The sequence below is a fragment of the Salvelinus namaycush genome, chromosome 2 (genome assembly GCF_016432855.1).
Source record: "Salvelinus namaycush isolate Seneca chromosome 2, SaNama_1.0, whole genome shotgun sequence".
Lineage (NCBI taxonomy): Eukaryota > Metazoa > Chordata > Actinopteri > Salmoniformes > Salmonidae > Salvelinus > Salvelinus namaycush.
The window spans coordinates 65,076,670-65,094,302 of NC_052308.1; the positions used below are offsets into that span (position 1 = coordinate 65,076,670).

Here is a 17,633-nt window from a genome sequence, read left to right on the forward strand (position 1 = left end):
ATCTATCAGTGAATTGCACCAGCCTCCGGGTTGGACAATGGATCTCAAAATCCCATAAGGTGATTGGAACATTCCCCCAAATCAAATCAAGTGTGTTTTTACATTTTGCTCCCACCTGCCATATCTTTAGCCAACTTTTACATGCAAGCACAGTTCCCCATTAAAGTCACACTGTATGTACATAAAACACAGCCGAAACATTGGTATTAATGAAAAATAATCAAGCAGCAATAAATTATAATTCCTACTATCAATCCTACATGCTCTTTATTAATGACTGTCTACTTGTGCAATAAGCAGAGCCACAGAACATGTCTACAGAGCAGTCTCTCACAGCACGTGTTCATAGCACAACATCTCCTTAACTTCTGGGAGCGCTAGATAAATACTGTAAGTTGAAATCCAGGACAGAGAAACAGTTTGACTTTGAGGAGTTGTGAAGAGGGGAGTGTATTGTGAAGTGCTGTCTTTCTTTGAAGCTGTGAACTTCTCAAACCACAGCCTAAAACGAGACACATGACCTTTGAGATCATAAGGATAGTTTTTTGTTTTTTTTTGCACATAGACTATTAAGAAGATGTATTTGTCTGTAGTGACGCTTGCTACTTCTTTCACAAGGTACAGTCCACACATTAGCTTTAATTCTCTTTTTTTATTTTCGAACCTCAGCACAGTTAACAGGAAAACAAATGTACAGCAGAGTCTGTCAGTCAGCTTACAGTGAACGTAAAATGTACTCAGTACTATGTCCTACTACTACTGCTGTATATACAGAGGACATTTGGACATACTGTAGTTTATCACATCCTAAAAGCAGCAGGCATGGCAAAGGTAATGCCAAATATTGACTGCCTATTACCACTTCTATTGACACTATTGACACTTTTGTTGAATAGTCATCAAAAATAAAATAAACAATATATATTTTTTTAAAGTTATTCCGTGGCTTAGTGAAGCAGAATAAAATGTAGTCCCACATAAAACATACATTTCCATCATTTTAGATGGAAAAATAAACTCTATAAAACATTTTAAATGCTACTTTACTGAAATGCTACATTTCTTTGTGTTTGTGTGTGATAATACTGGTGCTAATTAAAAACAAAAAGGAAAGTCCCTGAGATACTTTTTGTGTGTATGTAATGTATATACACAATTCATGTGTGTAAGTGTATAAATGTGTATGCATTATTCCGTTTAGGAGTCTGACTACATGTATGGGTGTATGTGTGTGTTCACGTGCACATGTGTGTCTACACTACTTCAACTCCAGGCGGTGCTCGCCACGTGCAATGTGTGAGGAGAACTCGTAGCGGTCCCGGCTGCGGTGGCCACATACATTGCACTCCAGTGGGTCACGGAAGCCATGGCAGCCCATGTGGATGGTGAACATGACGTAGTCCAGAAACCACACCCTGCAGTGACCGCAGGGGTACACCGCCCCCGCTCCTGTACCTACCCCAACCCCTACCTCCCCCTCGCTCCTTACCACCCTCAGAGCCTCTAGGGGGGGCATGGGGAGCGCGTGGGCCTGGGTATGGGGGTGTGAGAGGCTGTTGTGGGGACTGGGCCCCATCAGGTGCCCCAGGTTGTAGATGAGAGGCTGGGAGAGCTGGGCCCGATCGGCTTGGAGTGAGTCCATGCTAGGGTGGCCCTGGTTGGGCCGGGGCAGGTAGGCGAGACCGGTGCTCTGCTGCTGCTCCAGCTTGTGACCATTGGTGAGGGCCAGGGGGCTCATGTCAGCACGGCTCAGGGGGATGGGGTAGGCCCTGTGGGGGGAGGCAGAGTCAGGGTCCTGGCCTGTGTAGAGGGGCTGGTGGATGTGGTGGTTCTCGGATCCTGGGGAGGTGAGGGGAGGGTCCATGACGTCAGAGCGGTGGATCAACTCCCTGTTGAAGCTCAGGTCCAGACACACGCCGTTGTCCCCTGGATCACCCACACAGAGAGAGACACCTCAGCACTCACTCACTCAGCACTGTGCATTAACCCAGAACCAAAAATACATCAACTGTATATCTCTCTATATACAGTATATACATATGGCCATATATATACATATATCTCTATATAAATGGCTCTGCAGTAACCATTTCGCTGACAGAAAAGAGCCAGAGATGTGCAGTGGAGAGGGAGCCACAAGATAGCCACCTCCACTAACTATAAGGAGCTTCAGCAGCAAAAGAGCAAGCTTGGTCACACTTGAAGAAAAAAAGCACATTCTGTACAATTGAAATCTTGATAGCTCGTACAATAGAGAACTAGCAGGCAGACGCTGACCCTGTAGATAAACGAGCTTCTTACCACAGAACAACACTAAGAGGGCGTGACAGGACAGAGAATCTGTGTCCCAAACGTCACCCTGTTCTCTATATAGTGCATTATGGAATAGGGTGCCATTTGGTGAACTATAGGGAATAGGGTGCCATTTAGGACAGACACAGAGACGAGGAGGAGACGAAGAGGCCTCTCAGTCTCCACTGCTGCAGCTGCTGTTCCACCACAAGAGGAGACGGAGGCATCTGCTCACGTTTCGCGCTCTCGCCTGTTTTCAACAATGTGGTCGAACACACCACCTCTCTTTTCCTCCTGTGGTCGTTATATTGCAAGATTTCAGTTCATTTGTCAGGGTGATGGGTGATAGGAGGATCTCTTTAGGCCAGACGCTTTGCTGTTTCTTTGCAGCGACTCGAATTCTGAAACTAAACACTTTATGATAAGCGGAGATGCTTGACAAGAAAGTGTGACCTGGGTATAGGAAATGGATACAACGCCTTAGGGTTTGGGAAGTCAACGTGATGACAAATCACTCATTTACTGAAACTGACGGTTTTCAAACACTCAGCAGTAGTAGTAGTGTAGAAGTTTCAATTCAATGAAGCACTACAACTTGGATGTTTATACTTGTCAGTTTGTGTGTGAGAGAGTTCCAGTGTGCAAAAGGCACATCTCCCACGATTGCTTCATGTTATTGGCATTCTATTCCTATGCGTGGTTAACCATACCCACCTAACATATACATCAGGCAGGGAAATTAGGGCAGTGGTCTACCACCCTATGGCGCGGTGCAGCAGATGAGGCTGCCGTTCTGCCCAAAATTCCTGCTTTGCAAGCAAAGCAAGGGGGGACAGGAGTACTGCATAGATAGAGAGACAGATAGACAGATAGAGAGAGACAGCGAAAGAGACAGAGAGACAGACAGACATGTAGCTTAGACAGACAACCATATGATACACTAAAAACTTAAATTTGTTTTAATTAAATGCAACTGACAGTAAACACGAATACAATAATAGCAGCAGCAGCAAGTAGCAAGGGGTCAAATTATTGTAAAAATCTGACAGGTGCAGCAATGAAGCCAGTAATCAGAGACCCATTACACACAGACATACAATTAATCAAATTGCTATTGAATTACCAAATGAGCAATTTCTCAAAAGAGTAATCAACCATCAGTCTAGTCACAAAGTAATCATCAAATCAAAATTGCAATTGCTAATTTTGTTTGAATGATTATATATATATATTTTTTTAAACATCCACGGTTTTTACCGCCCACACACTCGCCCATGCCTAGTTAACCCTACCAAGGGGACAACCTGCGAGACAGTTGAACTGTAAGTGAGGAATGAGTCAGACTGGTCTTACCAGTGAACTTCTGTGGCATAGAGCTCTTGCGTTTGGCTACGTTGCTCGCCAACCTGTCCAGTAGCAGAGCGCGCTCCGTGCCCATGTGAGTAGTCCTGGACACGTGGGTGTCCTCACCGGCTGAGAGATACACAGAGAGAGAGAGAGAGAGAGAGAGAGAGGCCTCTTAGCAGTACAGAGGTACAGTAGGGACAGAGAGTGTGCTTTCTGTCCACGGTGCTGCAACTGTCCACTGCCTCGAGCATTTGAGGTTGTGAAATGATCTTTTTCTTTTACAGGACTAACAAACAAAATGACTTTAAAATGAAACTCACCCTCAGAGAAACCAATGAAAAATTGATCGCAGCCAAGATAACAAAGCCTGTGACCTCACTTCCTGGTGTTGTGCCTCATCGACTAGTGAGGCCTGCAGGAGGAAGACCGCAGGTCGAGGATGTGCTTCCTCACCACACGCTATCTATCTGCCGTACTTACGACATTTAACCGACCACAAAACAACAGAGTATTGTTTGTGTCGCAACCGTCTTGGCTGTCCACCATGGCAGGCAAACAGATTTCTGGGGGGTGTGCAGTCAGATCACGACACTGAGACATTTGTCCTACATATCTTCTGACTGACTTCCCCTCTGGTGTCCTTACATCACAACGTCTCCCACAGAAACAGCCACAACCTATTTAGCTCTAATGGTGGGCTAACTTACGACCATGAACTCAATGGAATGAAGCTACACAACTCTGCAGCCAGCAAATGTGTATGTGTGTATGCGTGTGTGCACAAATGTGTGAGTAGATAACAGAATGTGCACACATCTGAGTGTAAGTGAGTGCCTGTGAATGTTGTGTGTGTGTGTGTGTGTGTGTGTGTGTGTGTGTGTGTGTGTGTGTGTGTGTGTGTGTGTGTGTGTGTGTGTGTGTGTGTGTGTGTGTTTGCATGAGTAAAGTGTATATGTGTGTATGTCTAAAGTGCGTTTGTGTAAGTGTGTATATGTGTGGTGTCTGAAGTGTGTGTGTGTGTAACAGAGGGTATGTAGGAGTGTCCCGGGGCCTCTCACCTCTCTCAGCATTGCCTTTGTTCTGGATGTACACATGGCACCTCTCTCGGTGCTCTTCAAGAGAGCTGCGCTGCTTGTAACTGCGACCACAGTGGTTGCACTTGTAGGGCTTCTCTACTGTGAGAAAAGAGTTTCAGTTAAAACTACAAACTCCCACTTCAAACCATCATACACTTTGCTTACTGAGGCTGTTGTTAAATAATGGGGCAACTACAATCTCTGCAAGAACCTCCTTTATTTTTGTTGTTGTTGTATTTTACCCCCTTTTTCTCCCAATTTTTTTTAATCTAGTCTCATCGCCGCAACTCCCCAATGGGCTCGGGAGGCGAAGGTGGAGTCATGCGTCCTCCGAAACATGATCCGCCAAACCGCGCTCCTTAACACCCGTCAGCTTAACCCGGAAGCCAGCCGCACCAATGTGTCAGAGGAAACACCGTTCAACTGGCAACCGCCGGCCCGCCACAAGAAGTCGCTAGAGCGCGATGAGCCAAGTAAAGCCCCACCGGCCAAACCCTCCCCTAACCTGGACGACGCTGGGCCAATTGTGCTCCGTCCTCACACCCTAAATTCCCAATCTGGCCCTCAAACCATCACGGTCACCTAATAATCCCCAGTTTACGATTGGCTCATTCACCCCCCTCCTCTCCCCTGTAACTATTCCCCAGGGCGTTGCTGTAAATGAGAACGTGTTCTCAGTCATCTTACCTGGTAAAATAACGGATAAATAAAAAGAAAAAAAGAAATATGGGACTCCCGGCTACGGCCGGTTGTGGCACAGCCCGGGAAATGAACCTGGGTCTGCGCCACTCAGGAGGCCTCAAGAACCTCCTTTAAATGAGCGTCACTGACAGCCCCAACGTGAAGTGGTATATCTAAATAACTGTGTGCAGACAGGTTATAGGTACCTACGTGTGTGTGTGTTTGCATGTGTACACATATATTTTGTGTACGTGTGTGAGTAAGTGCGAACAGGTGGAAAATACCTGAGTTTGTGTTATTATAATATGCATGTGTGGTCATACATATGTAAACGCAGGTGGCACACAGATGGTGGATAGGTACTTGAGTGAGTGCGCAGGTGTCCGCTGAGGGCGTCTCGTCTGCGGCAGGCGTAGCTGCACATAGGGCACTTGAAGGGCTTCTCCCCGGAGTGCAGTTTGATGTGGCGAAGCAGGTTTCCCTTCTGGGTGAAGGAGGCACCACACTGGCTGCAGTGGAATGGACGTTCACCTGGGTGTAGGAAAAAACCGAAGGATCCTATGTCATGGAGAAACTCTGTCAACACTGCCAAGACTTACTGATACAGTAGTTATGTAGCATATAGTTGAGCTACTGTGGTACCTTTACTGGTATGTATTACTCAGTAGTACTGTGACTAAATAGGAGTAACACTTGGTTTGTTCCACACGTCTAATAAAGCAGACCATTGAGTGAAGTGTAATTACTGTGTTATAGCAGATGTTGAAATGGCATTTTATCAGTACTAGGGCAAGAAATGTAGAGTACATGTAAAGTCAAATGTGTCCATTCAAAGTGTAACGCATGAGTCACTGTACATATTGAAACACAAATCTTATAATCAAACACCTTGATCTACTAAGTTTATCAAAGCCACAATGCCACAGTGTTATATAACAAAAAACACCATTATTTAAGATCAGGGTTGGTTTGGCTGTGTTACTCTGCTCACCGGTGTGGCTTCGCTTGTGCACGAGCAGCACATTGATGCTGACGCAGGACAGGCCACAGATGTCACAGTTGAGCTTGCCTGCTGCCTGGCTGCGGGGTTCTGCTGCGTACAACGAGGAGTTGGTGTGGGCGTCCTGCGGGTCTGTGCTCTCATACTTTACATAATCTGCCAGAGACAGGTCCTGTGGTTCGTTAAGGGTTTCTCCCTCTTCCTCCCCTTCCCCCTCTTCTTCTCCTTCGTCTTCCTCATCCCCTTCCTTCTCCTCTTCTTCCTCTTCTTCATAAAGGTAATTGTCTCGTTCACCTTCTTCTTCACTCTTGGGGTACTGATCGTCATTGTCGTCATACTCTTCCCTCTCAGTTTTCACGGGAACCCCATCTAGGAAGGAGGGGAGAGAAAGAGAGGGTTAAATATATTTCCCTCTTGGTTATTTGACTTCATGAGCACCTGGAGCTAATTGCATGAAACTAGTTGTGACTGGTCTATGGTGGTAAAACAACATTAAAAAATATATTTGGGGGATTTTTGACTAGTCTTATTTCAGCTGACCGGTTTCATAAACAGACTGGCTGACTTTAAAGGGGCAATCAGCAGTTGCTACATTCATTTTTGGACTTATAAATGAATTATATGTGCACATTGATTCTTGAAGAATATAACTTGCAAATGCCTCATGAGCTCAGTTCAACTGTCGTAGCCCATCAGAACCCAAAATATAAGCTTGTTTTACTCCAATGTTTGTAAACAAAGAACATGTAAACAAACACTGTATAGCCTCAAAACATGGTTAAAACCATTATTTTGATATCATGGATGGTCAATTCTTGCATCCATAGCTCTGCCTATGAATTTGAGAGTGATTAAATTTCTCCAGCCCTATCCCTCTGCTTTTTACAGAACCAGGGGTGGGGAGCTGGCTTTGTTATTGTTTCTACTGCTGATTACCACTTTAAACCCCAAAAGTTATTATTTTGTCCACTGCCAGTGTGCGAAGAGAAAAATGCCGGTCTATGCTGTAAAACCTATCTAATGATTCTACATGCAGTTTTCTGCAAATATGGACATAAAAAAAGCTTTCCAGCTAACACACAGCATTCTGAGAACCAGATGTTTCATAGAGCTTGGTGAGAGCGTGGTCTGTCCTATGGTTATTTTACATACAACCTTCCCACAACTTTCTGGGAATGGTGCAGGATAGTTGCTTGGCTTTGGAACATTCTCAGCACATTTAAGGAACATGACAAAAAAATTATAATACAATTCTTGGTGTTTCATTTCCTTAACAGAATGTTTCCTAAAAGTTCAACCATGGTTACATTTTATTTCAATGTTAGCAATGTTCTAGGAACCTTCTCCAAATGGTTTGTAATTGGGTGTTACGACTTTCCTCTTCTTCTGACGAGGAGTAAGAGATATTGGACCAATGTGCAGCGTGGTAAGTGTCCATTTTAATATGAAAAACTGAACACTACAAGAATACAAAATAACAAAGTGAATGAACAAATGAAAATCGAAACAGCCCCGTATGGTGCAAACACAGACACAGTACCCCCCCCCCCCCAAAGGTGCGGACTCCGGCCGCAAAACCTGAACCTATAGGGGAGGGTCTGGGTGGGCATTTACCGCGGTGGCGGCTCTGGAGCGGGACGTGGACCCCACTCCACCACAGTCTCGGCCCACTTATGTGGCACCTTAGGAGTAGCGACCGACCCTCGCCACCGACTCCGGATTGGAGACCCTAGTAGAGGGCACCACTGGACTGAGGAGCGCCTCTGGACTGAGGAGCGCCTCTGGACTGACGGGCGCCTCTGGACTGACGGGCGCCTCTGGACTGACGGGCGCCTCAGGACTGACGGGCGGCTCAGGCGGTTCCTGACTGAAGGGCGGCTCAGGCGGCTCCTGACTGAAGGGCGGCTCAGGCGGCTCCTGACTGAAGGGCGGCTCGGGCGGCTCCTGACTGAAGGGCGGCTCGGGCGGCTCCTGACTGAAGGGCTGCTCCTGACTGAAGGGCGGCTCGGGCGGCTCCGGACTGAAGGGCGGCTCGGGCGGCTCAGCACAGACGGGCGGCTCAGGACAGACGGGCGGCTCGGGCGGGTCAGGACAGACGGGCGGCTCGGGACAGATGGGCGGCTCGGGCGGCTCAGGACAGACGGGCGGCTCAGGACAGACGGACGGCTCAGGACAGACGGGCGGCTCGGGCGGCTCAGGACAGACGGGCGGCTCGGGCGGCTCAGGACAGACGGGCGGCTCGGGCGGCTCAGGACAGACGGGCGGCTCGGGACAGACGGGCGGCTCAGGACAGACGGGCGGCTCAGGCAGCTCAGTACAGACGGGCGGCTCTGGCTTGGAGAGAGAACCTGGAGGGAGGAGACGGAGAGACAGCCTGGTGCGTGGGGCTGCCACAGGACCCACCAGGCTGTGGAGACCTACAGGAGGCCTGGTGCTTGGAGGAGGCACCGGAAGGACCGGGCTGTGGGGGAGCACTGGAGCTCTGGTGCGCAGCCTTGGCACCACTCCCCCAGGCTGGATGACTACTCTAGCCCGGACCCTCCAGATTGCAGGCACAGGTTGAACCGGGCTGTGGGTCACTGGAGATCTGGTGCATCCTACGCGCACCTCTCCCTTAGGCTCAATTCCCACATTCGCCCGGCACGAGCGGAGCGCAGGCATAGGACGCACTGCACCCTCCCAGCGCCCCGGAGACACAGCACGCAGAGCCGGCGCAGGATACCCTGGACCGAAACGGCGTACCGGAGACCAGACACGCTGAGCCGGCACAATACGCCCTGGCTGGATGCCCACACTCGCATGACACTTTCGGGGGGCTGTCCTATAGCGCACCGGGCTATGGGCGCGTACTGGCGACACCGTGCGCTTAACCGCATAACACGGTGCCTGACCAGTAACGCACTGCTTACAATAAGCACGAGGAGTGGGCTCAGGTCTCCAACCTGACTCTGCCACACTCCCCGTGTGCCTCCCCCAATTCTTTTGGGGGGGGGCTGCCTCTCGTGCCTGTCGCGCTGCCGTGCTGCCTCCTCATATTGCCGCCGCTCAGCTTTCGCTGCCTCCAGCTCTGCCTTGGGGCGATATTTCCCAGCCTGTGCCCAGGGTCCTTTTCCGTCCAAAATCTCCTCCCATGTCCAGGAGTCCAGAACTCGCTGCTGCCCGATACCACGCTGCTTGGTCCTTGGTTGGTGGGTGATTCTGTAACGCTCGTCGTGGGTGGAAGAAGAGGAGGACCAATGCGCAGCGTGGTAAGTGTCCATATTGTTTTAATAAGAATACTGAACACTGAACAAAAACAATAAAACGACAAACGAACAGTCCTGTACAGTGAAGCAAACCACAGAACAGAAAATAATCACCCACAAAACGCAATGAAAAACAGGCTACCTAAATATGGCTCCCAATCAGAGACAACGACTGACACCTGCCTCTGATTGAGAACCATTCTAGGCCAAACACATAGAAAATTACCTACAGAACAAAACATAGAAAAACAACATAGAATGCCCACCCCAACTCACGCCCTGACCAAACTAAAATAAAGACATAAAAAAGGAACTAAGGTCAGAACGTGACATTGGGAATGTTCTCAAATTGTTGAGAGAATGTTAAGAAAAAACTTTCTTCTTCAGGAATTTCATTACTTCATTATAACGTTTCCTACATGGTTCCATTTAACCCTCCTGCTGTGTTCCGGTCGAATTGGACCGATTTACAAGTTTTCTCTCTGAAAAATGTAGTTAATTTAATCTGATTGTCATAAGGTTCCATGACTTTGTGCCCACACAGGGCATCTGAACACAAACATTTAAAGAACATTTTGGCTGTTTTATTTAACTTTTGTACACCTGTGGTGTTCCCGGTCAAAAATGACCGGTCATTAGAAATTAATGGGTGAGACTACAATTAGTGTATAAAATTGAGTTCAGGCACATGCCCATTCATCAGATGGACACACTTCCTCTCCCAGACCCCCACATGCATGTGTGTTTGGTATATCTGGTATATAAAGCTTTTTTGAGGCCTTGCTCACAATTCACAACAGCACAATGACCAAACGATATACTGTATGTGAGGCTCATATCTTTGATCATGACACTGGTGAGGAGAGAGGCCAGGAAACTGACAATGAAGATGCATTAGAGGAGGAAGTGTCAGAAGTTGAAGACACCACAGAATATGATCCAGACCAAGAGACAACCAGTGATGAGAAAGAGGGCCCTGCTGAGGTTGTTGTTACATTCCAGTCAAAGAATGGGAATTTGTCCTGGTCTTCATCCCCACCTGAGAGGAGAGGTCGGCTGTCGGCTGAAAATGTTATCAGGATGACCCCAGGGCCAACGAGATACACCATACCTGTCACGAACGTTGTTGTAAGAATCGGACCAAAATGCAGCGTGGTTTGGGTTCATCATCTTTTATTATGAGAACCAGCACAAAAACAATAAAGAGCAAAGAAACGAACGTGCAGCTTTGTCGTGCTCAAAGGCAACAATACAAAAACAAGATCCCACAACAAACAGGTGGGAAAAGGCTGCCTAAATATGATCCCCAATCAGAGACAACGATAGACAGCTGCCTCTGATTGGGAACCATACCAAGCCAATCTAGAAATAAAGAAACTAGAATGTGCACCCTAGTCACACCCGAGCTAACCAAAATAGAGAATAAAGGATCTCTAAGGTCAGGGCGTGATAATACCCCGGGTTGATGACATAAAATCCTGTCACTATTTAAAAATGTGAAATGGTTTCAAAACAAATGTCCTTGTTAAACTTTGACACAAAGTAGTCTGTTATAAATAGCACAATATGTTTCATCTGAGTATTTGCTATAGTCAAAATAATCCATACATTATGCTTTTTTTAAACTAAAAAACGAGTTGTATGAGCTCAGGTCAGAGGCCTACAGGCCATAAATAGCAAATAGAAGTTCAAAACGTATAATGTTCACAAGAACTTAAGATAAAAAGACTAACACAACATTAGGTGATAATATATGTATTATTATGAATTTATAATCCGCTATAATGGGGTGGACATTTTGGACCGGGAACACAGAATTAATTAACATGAAATGAACACAACAGGAGGGTTAAAGTAATGTTCTCAAATTGTTCCAAGAACATTAAGAAACAATGTTCTTCTGTGGGAATTTCAGTACTTCAGCAATTACGTTTCCTACAGGTTTCCTCATGGTTCTATTTAAAAACATGTTCTCAAATTGTTCCCGAGAACCAAAATGTTGTAACGTTCAGAGAACGTTCTAAGAATGTTATTTAAAAACATACATTCTGTTTTCAGAACGTGAAGAAAACTTTCCATAAAAAACATAAGAACACTTTCGTAACGTTCAGAGATTTAAATTTACATTCCGTCCTCAGCATCAACAAAACTCTATCTATCCTCTATCTTGTTAATGGTGTTCAGGTGTGTTGGCCGTGCCCACTAATTGCCCACTAATAGGTGATAATATATGTATTATTATGAATTTATAATCAGCTATAATGGGGTGGACATTTTGGACCGGGAACACAGAATTAATTAACATGAAATGAACACAACACCTGATCACACCTGATCTTAATGAGTGCTTACATGACATGCTAGCTCCATCCTGGTGGTGCAGTGGACTAATTCCATGGATAGAGAACAGAAGATTATAGGTTCAAATCTCACTGATGGTGTGTCACAATAAAAAATAAACGTGTTTGCATAATTATTGCTTCAGGAAATGTTAAGGAAATGGATTTTCATGTGTCCTATCTGTGCTTGGATTTCAAAAAATTTAACCCACAATAAGCTAGCAGTGATAATGAAACATTTTGTGAAATGTTTAAGGAAGTTATTAAAACACCTACAAATAACCTATAATTTCCATTCTCAGAGCTTTAATAAAACCTCCCAGGAAAACTTTCAAGGAACCAGAGTAAAAGATTCTCATAACCTCCCTGCAACTTAAAAATAAAACATTCTCATAAAGTTTAAAAAACGTTCAGTTTTACCGGTCAGGAAACATATGGCTTCGTTCCCACAACCAATGTGAAACCAAACATATACAGTAACAGTCAAAAGTTTGCACACACCTACTCATTCAGTGATTTTTCTTTATTTTTTAAAACTATTTTCTACATTGTAGAATAATAGTGAAGACATCAAAACTATGAAATAACACATGCAATCATGTAGTAACCAAAAAAGTGTTAAACAAATCAAAATATATTTTACATTCTTCAAATTAGCCATGACAACTTTGCACACTCTTGGCATTCTCTCAACCAGCTTCACCTGGAATGCTTATAAACCAGTCTTGAAGGAATTCCCACATAAACTGAGCACTTGTTGGCTGCTTTTCCTTTTCTCATGCGGTCCAACTCCTCCCAAACCACCTCAATTGGGTTGAGTCCGGGTGATTGTGGAGGCCAGGTTATCTGATGCAGTACTCCATAATTCTCCTTCTTGGTCAAATAGCCCTTACACAGCCTGGAGGTGGGTTTTGGGTCATTGTTCTGTTGAAAAACAAATTATAGTCCCACTAAGCGCAAACCAGATGGGATGGTGTATCACTGCAGAATGTTGTGGTAGCCATGCTGGTTAAGTGTGCCTTGAATTATAAATAAATCACCAACAGTGTCACCATCACACCACCTTCTCCATGCTTCACGGTGGGAATCACACATCATCTGTTCACCTACTCCGCATCTCACAAAGACACGGCGGTTGGAACCAAAAATCTCAAATTTGGACTCATCAGACCAAAGGACAGATTTCCACCGGTCTAATCGTGTTTCTTGGCCCAAGCAATTCTCTTCTTCTTATTGGTGTCCTTTAGTAGTTGTTTCTTGGCAGCAATTCGACCATTAAGGCCTGAATCACGCAGTCTCCTCTGAACAGTTGATGTTGAGATGTGTCTGTTACTTGAAACATTTTTGTTGGCTGCTGTTAACTCTAATGAACGTATCCTCTGCAGCAGAGGTAACTCTGGGTCTTCCTTTCCTGTGGCGGTCCTCAGGAGAGCCAGTCTCATCATAGCACTTGATGGTTTTTGTGATTGCACTTGAAGAAACTTTTAAAGTTTGTGAAATGTTCCGCATTGACTGACCTTCATGTCTTAAAGTAATGATGGACTGTTTGCTTATTTGAGCTGTTCTTGCCATAATATGGACTTGGTCTTTACCACCCATACCTTGTCAAAACACAACTGATTTGTTCAAACACATTAAGACGGAAAGAAATTCCACAAATAACTTTGAACCAGGCACACCTGTTAATTGAAATGCATTCCAGGTGACTACCTCGTGAAGCTGGTTGAGAGAATACCAAGAGTGTGCAATGCTGTCATCAAGGCAAAGGGTGGCTACTTTGAAGAATTTGTTTAACACTTTTTTGGCTACTACATGATTCCATATGTGTTAGTTCATAGTTTTGATGTCTTCACTATTATTCTACAATGTAGAAAATAGTAAAAATTAAGAAAAACCCTTGAATGAGTAGGTGTGTCCAACCTTTTTACTGGTACTGAACATTCCCACAACTTCCAAGGCATCAAATGTGCTAGCTTGGTTAGCAGAGCTCCACGGAGCCAATCATCAGACAGAAACTTCCACAAGGCTTTGTGATAAACGCCACATCTCCACTTCTACATTTGTAGAATATTTTAATATATTGACACTAGCACGTCTCCTAGTGGGGTTAGGCTAATTTAGGACAAGGCAGAGTGTCAGAGAAAGATTTAGTAGATGTTTCCTGAGATAACAGCAAGGCATTTCCTTTCAATGCTTAGAAACCAGAACCAGGGCAGGACAAAGCGGCATAGAGAAACCTCTCAGTCAACGTTGAAGAAAAGAAAACAACAACCACGCTTCATCTTCTTCTGAACATATAGGTTGAGAGCATAGCCCTCCCAAAAGTGTAGCATTGCCTTTCAAGTTAGAAGTGTATACCCCAAACCACGCAACTGTGCACCCCAAGTCCTAAAAGTGCATAACTCAAACCCAGCAAATGTACAACAATATAGGGCTGGGCAATATATTGTGAATACCTACATACCGGTATGGATTTTTACAATACCATATTTAAAGATATTTTTATACAGTGCTAAATAACTTAAAAGTTCAACATATTGGACTACTTCACTGTCAGTTTTGTCCTAGTTTGATCGCGAATAAAAGCGATCAGAATTTGTTGTCATTCTAGGGTCATGCACTACTCCTAAAACATATTTGGAACTTGTATTATTCAGAAACATAAAATACTGTCAAATGCCGCCAAACCATCAAAAATGAGAAGAATATAGTGAAATTATATTTTGGCCATATCGCCCAGCCCCACACCAATAAGCCCAGCAAGAGTAGGCCTACACCCCAAGCATTGCAAGTTTAAGACCCAAACCCTACAAGTGTGTACCCCAAACCCTGCAAGTGTGCACCTGATACCATACAAGTACATCTCAAGCCCTGCAGAGTATAGGCTATCCCCCAAGTCCTACAGTCTATATATCCTACAACTGCAACTGTGTACAACTCAAGTCCTGGGCTCTGGCCTGCAATGCCTGCCCCTGCTGAGAGTCAACCAACCCCTGTCGAGACTCAAGTTATATTCCATCCAGAAACCACACTGTGGTCTCAGCGGTGGCTGATGTGCTGAAAAGTCGTGCTTCGTTGTCATGCAAAGCGCTCAGAGGTGCGATGGAAACTTTGCACAGAGAGAGGCCCCATATAGAGTCCAGGACCTGAGAGCAGTGAACCTCGGGGCACGCTTCAGTAGATATTCAGAGGTACATAGTTACACCCGGACCGTGTAGCTGTGGCAAAATACTAAATAAGGAAGAGCAAGGCCTCCAGTAGTAGCTCCAGTAGACTCTTACACCAAATCGGTAACACTTTATTTAAGGGTCCATAATAAACCCTTTATAAGGCATTTAAAAACAGTTTACTCACCATTTTATTTATCATTGCTCCCACATCTGTAAATGTTAGTAAGTTAGTTATTCACACATGTATATATATTTCCTTAAACATCCTGTGTTGTTACCAGGTACTGCAGGAATGTCCACCAATTGCATGCCCGTCTTTTTGTGAGATATTACACTGGTCACTCAAAACATTTATAAAGTACACATAAAGTATAAATTGCGCTCACTTTAGATTAGAGACTGCAAAGAAAATGTATGTATACTTATGATTACCAATGATTAATAAATGGTTTATTAATGTGGAAGTAATGATTAATAAATGCCTTATAAATTGTTTATTAGAGACCCTTAAAATAAAGTGTTACCAGCAACTCCTCTAACTTGTAAAATGGAGTCAATGACTGGTTAACACTTTGGTGGTCTTGGGCGTCTGACCACCTTTGTTCACAGCCTCTGTTAAGCCCAATGGCTTGTTGCATATCATCCCATAGGTCGGTTGAGTATTGAACGCAAGTGGGTAAACTAGTCAATACAGCATGGTTTTGGGGCAATGTTCTCATCAACATGTGTTTCGTACCTGTCATTCCCTCGTTTCCTGTGGGTTCTGAGCACTCCATTCCACTCTCTGAGGTCTTCTCTGGGGCCTCCTCTTCCACTCCCTGCCTCTCCACTGCCTCTTCTCCTCTCTCCACCTCCTCTGTCTGTGGCCTCTCATCTGTCACAGCGGTGCTAACGTCTGTGAAGAGACCATCACCATCTTAATCTTTAATACGGAGCCTAACACACATCTCAAACCGTATACGTTATTTGGGCCACCATTGTTTTTGTAAGTCAACTTATGACCATTGCACTGCGCACAACATTGTTTTTGCAACAATATTAGCCTACGGTATGGAATATAAGTCTTATAGTGAAAGTTCTTACCCATCGTTTCATATTGTGATGACTTGAGCTCTTGTTTTTCCTCTGTGTTCATCTTCAATGATTCTCTGTGGAAATAAAACACAAAAGAGGCAGTGTGTGAATCAACCCATTACTGCAAAAGTTAACATTTACCTCAGAAAGTTCTAAATCAGTTATTATATGCAAAATAAAAATCATTTAATTTGGCATATTCCCATGGAATTAGTGACGTTTCATGCAAGAAGCCATTAAGTAGGGCATACTCAATGCAATACGTATATAAATTCAAACATTTTAATGAAAATAACTGTGAAAATTACAAAAAAATGTGTGGTAAATTGTTCGTGCATGGTCCATTGCTCAACCCTAGCAGTTCATTCAAATGAAGAAGAAAAAATATGAGTTCACTGAACATGCATTTCCTGCCAAATTGATGCAAATAGAAAACTGTGAAAGTGACGTCCAACTTCTACGGCAATGTAGCCATACTATTCTCCAGAATATGATTTTATTTTCAACAGAAAAGACACCTTGCCATTGAAGTAGTTTTAATATATTTGACAAAGTTAAGCCCTATTTCTTACAGCACACCTACGTCTGTTTTTGAGGATACATTAAAGCTAATAGTTGATGCTTAAAATAATATAAAACTGTCATTATCATAAGACTTTTAGAATTATAGCTAAATGCACCTATTCTAATGTGAACTATTCCGTTTTTATACAGTAGTCTTATCTTCCTATTCCCATTTCCCGTTCCTATTAAAAATATGTTTAATTCAAGGAAGACAACAGCAGTTTTTATAATCTCTTTTTAAAATGTCCTACCTGTAATTTATGTTCCTTCCTCCTGATACTGAAGCGCTCACGTCCAGTTTTAAATTCACCTGTCTCTCCCGCCGTTCAGATTCCCTTCTCCGCCACTGGATCTGGCTCGCGGTATGGATATGCCAAGGTTGACGTTATACGCTAAACTTTGGAGACCGTCTTAAAGGAACAGGGACTAATTTTTGACAAAACGAAAGGATGGAAATACTTTGTACTAGTATAGGAAGACTAGACTGAAGACATTTTAAGAATGGAGGTGAAGTGAAACTGTGAATATATTCACAAGTGGTGAATATGCGTTATACATGTATGCATGGATTTATCATTATGATATGAATGATTAAGATTTATCAAAACAGGATATTACAATAGATGTTCAACGACGGGCTCCATATAATATACAAGTAATCCACCTTGTGGCCAAAGACTGCTACTGCCTCCTCTTTCCATTTAAAGTGTTTTTGTGCACGTATCCCTGCCAATTATTTAATAATTTGCCAGTAAGTCTATCCACTGATTGTATGAATAGACCATGACCAAGCATGGTAATGCTGTCAGAATAAACTTTTGTTTGAGTCATGGATATTGATGCAT

General features: G+C 44.2%; 1 protein-coding gene across 1 annotated transcript; it reads right to left on the reverse strand.

Moving 5' to 3' along the window:
* Window positions 1–686: 686 nt before the first annotated feature.
* LOC120027468 (zinc finger protein Aiolos-like) lies at window positions 687–17,128 on the reverse strand. The gene is made up of 8 exons (XM_038972416.1): window positions 17,040–17,128; window positions 16,234–16,298; window positions 15,887–16,045; window positions 6,388–6,765; window positions 5,760–5,927; window positions 4,698–4,814; window positions 3,646–3,765; window positions 687–1,926 (listed from the first exon to the last, which is right to left on the reverse strand). Exons 2-8 carry the CDS (start codon window positions 16,283–16,285, stop codon window positions 1,259–1,261), a joined length of 1,662 nt encoding a protein of 553 aa, XP_038828344.1. The 5' UTR covers window positions 16,286–16,298; window positions 17,040–17,128; the 3' UTR covers window positions 687–1,258.
* Window positions 17,129–17,633: the final 505 nt, after the last annotated feature.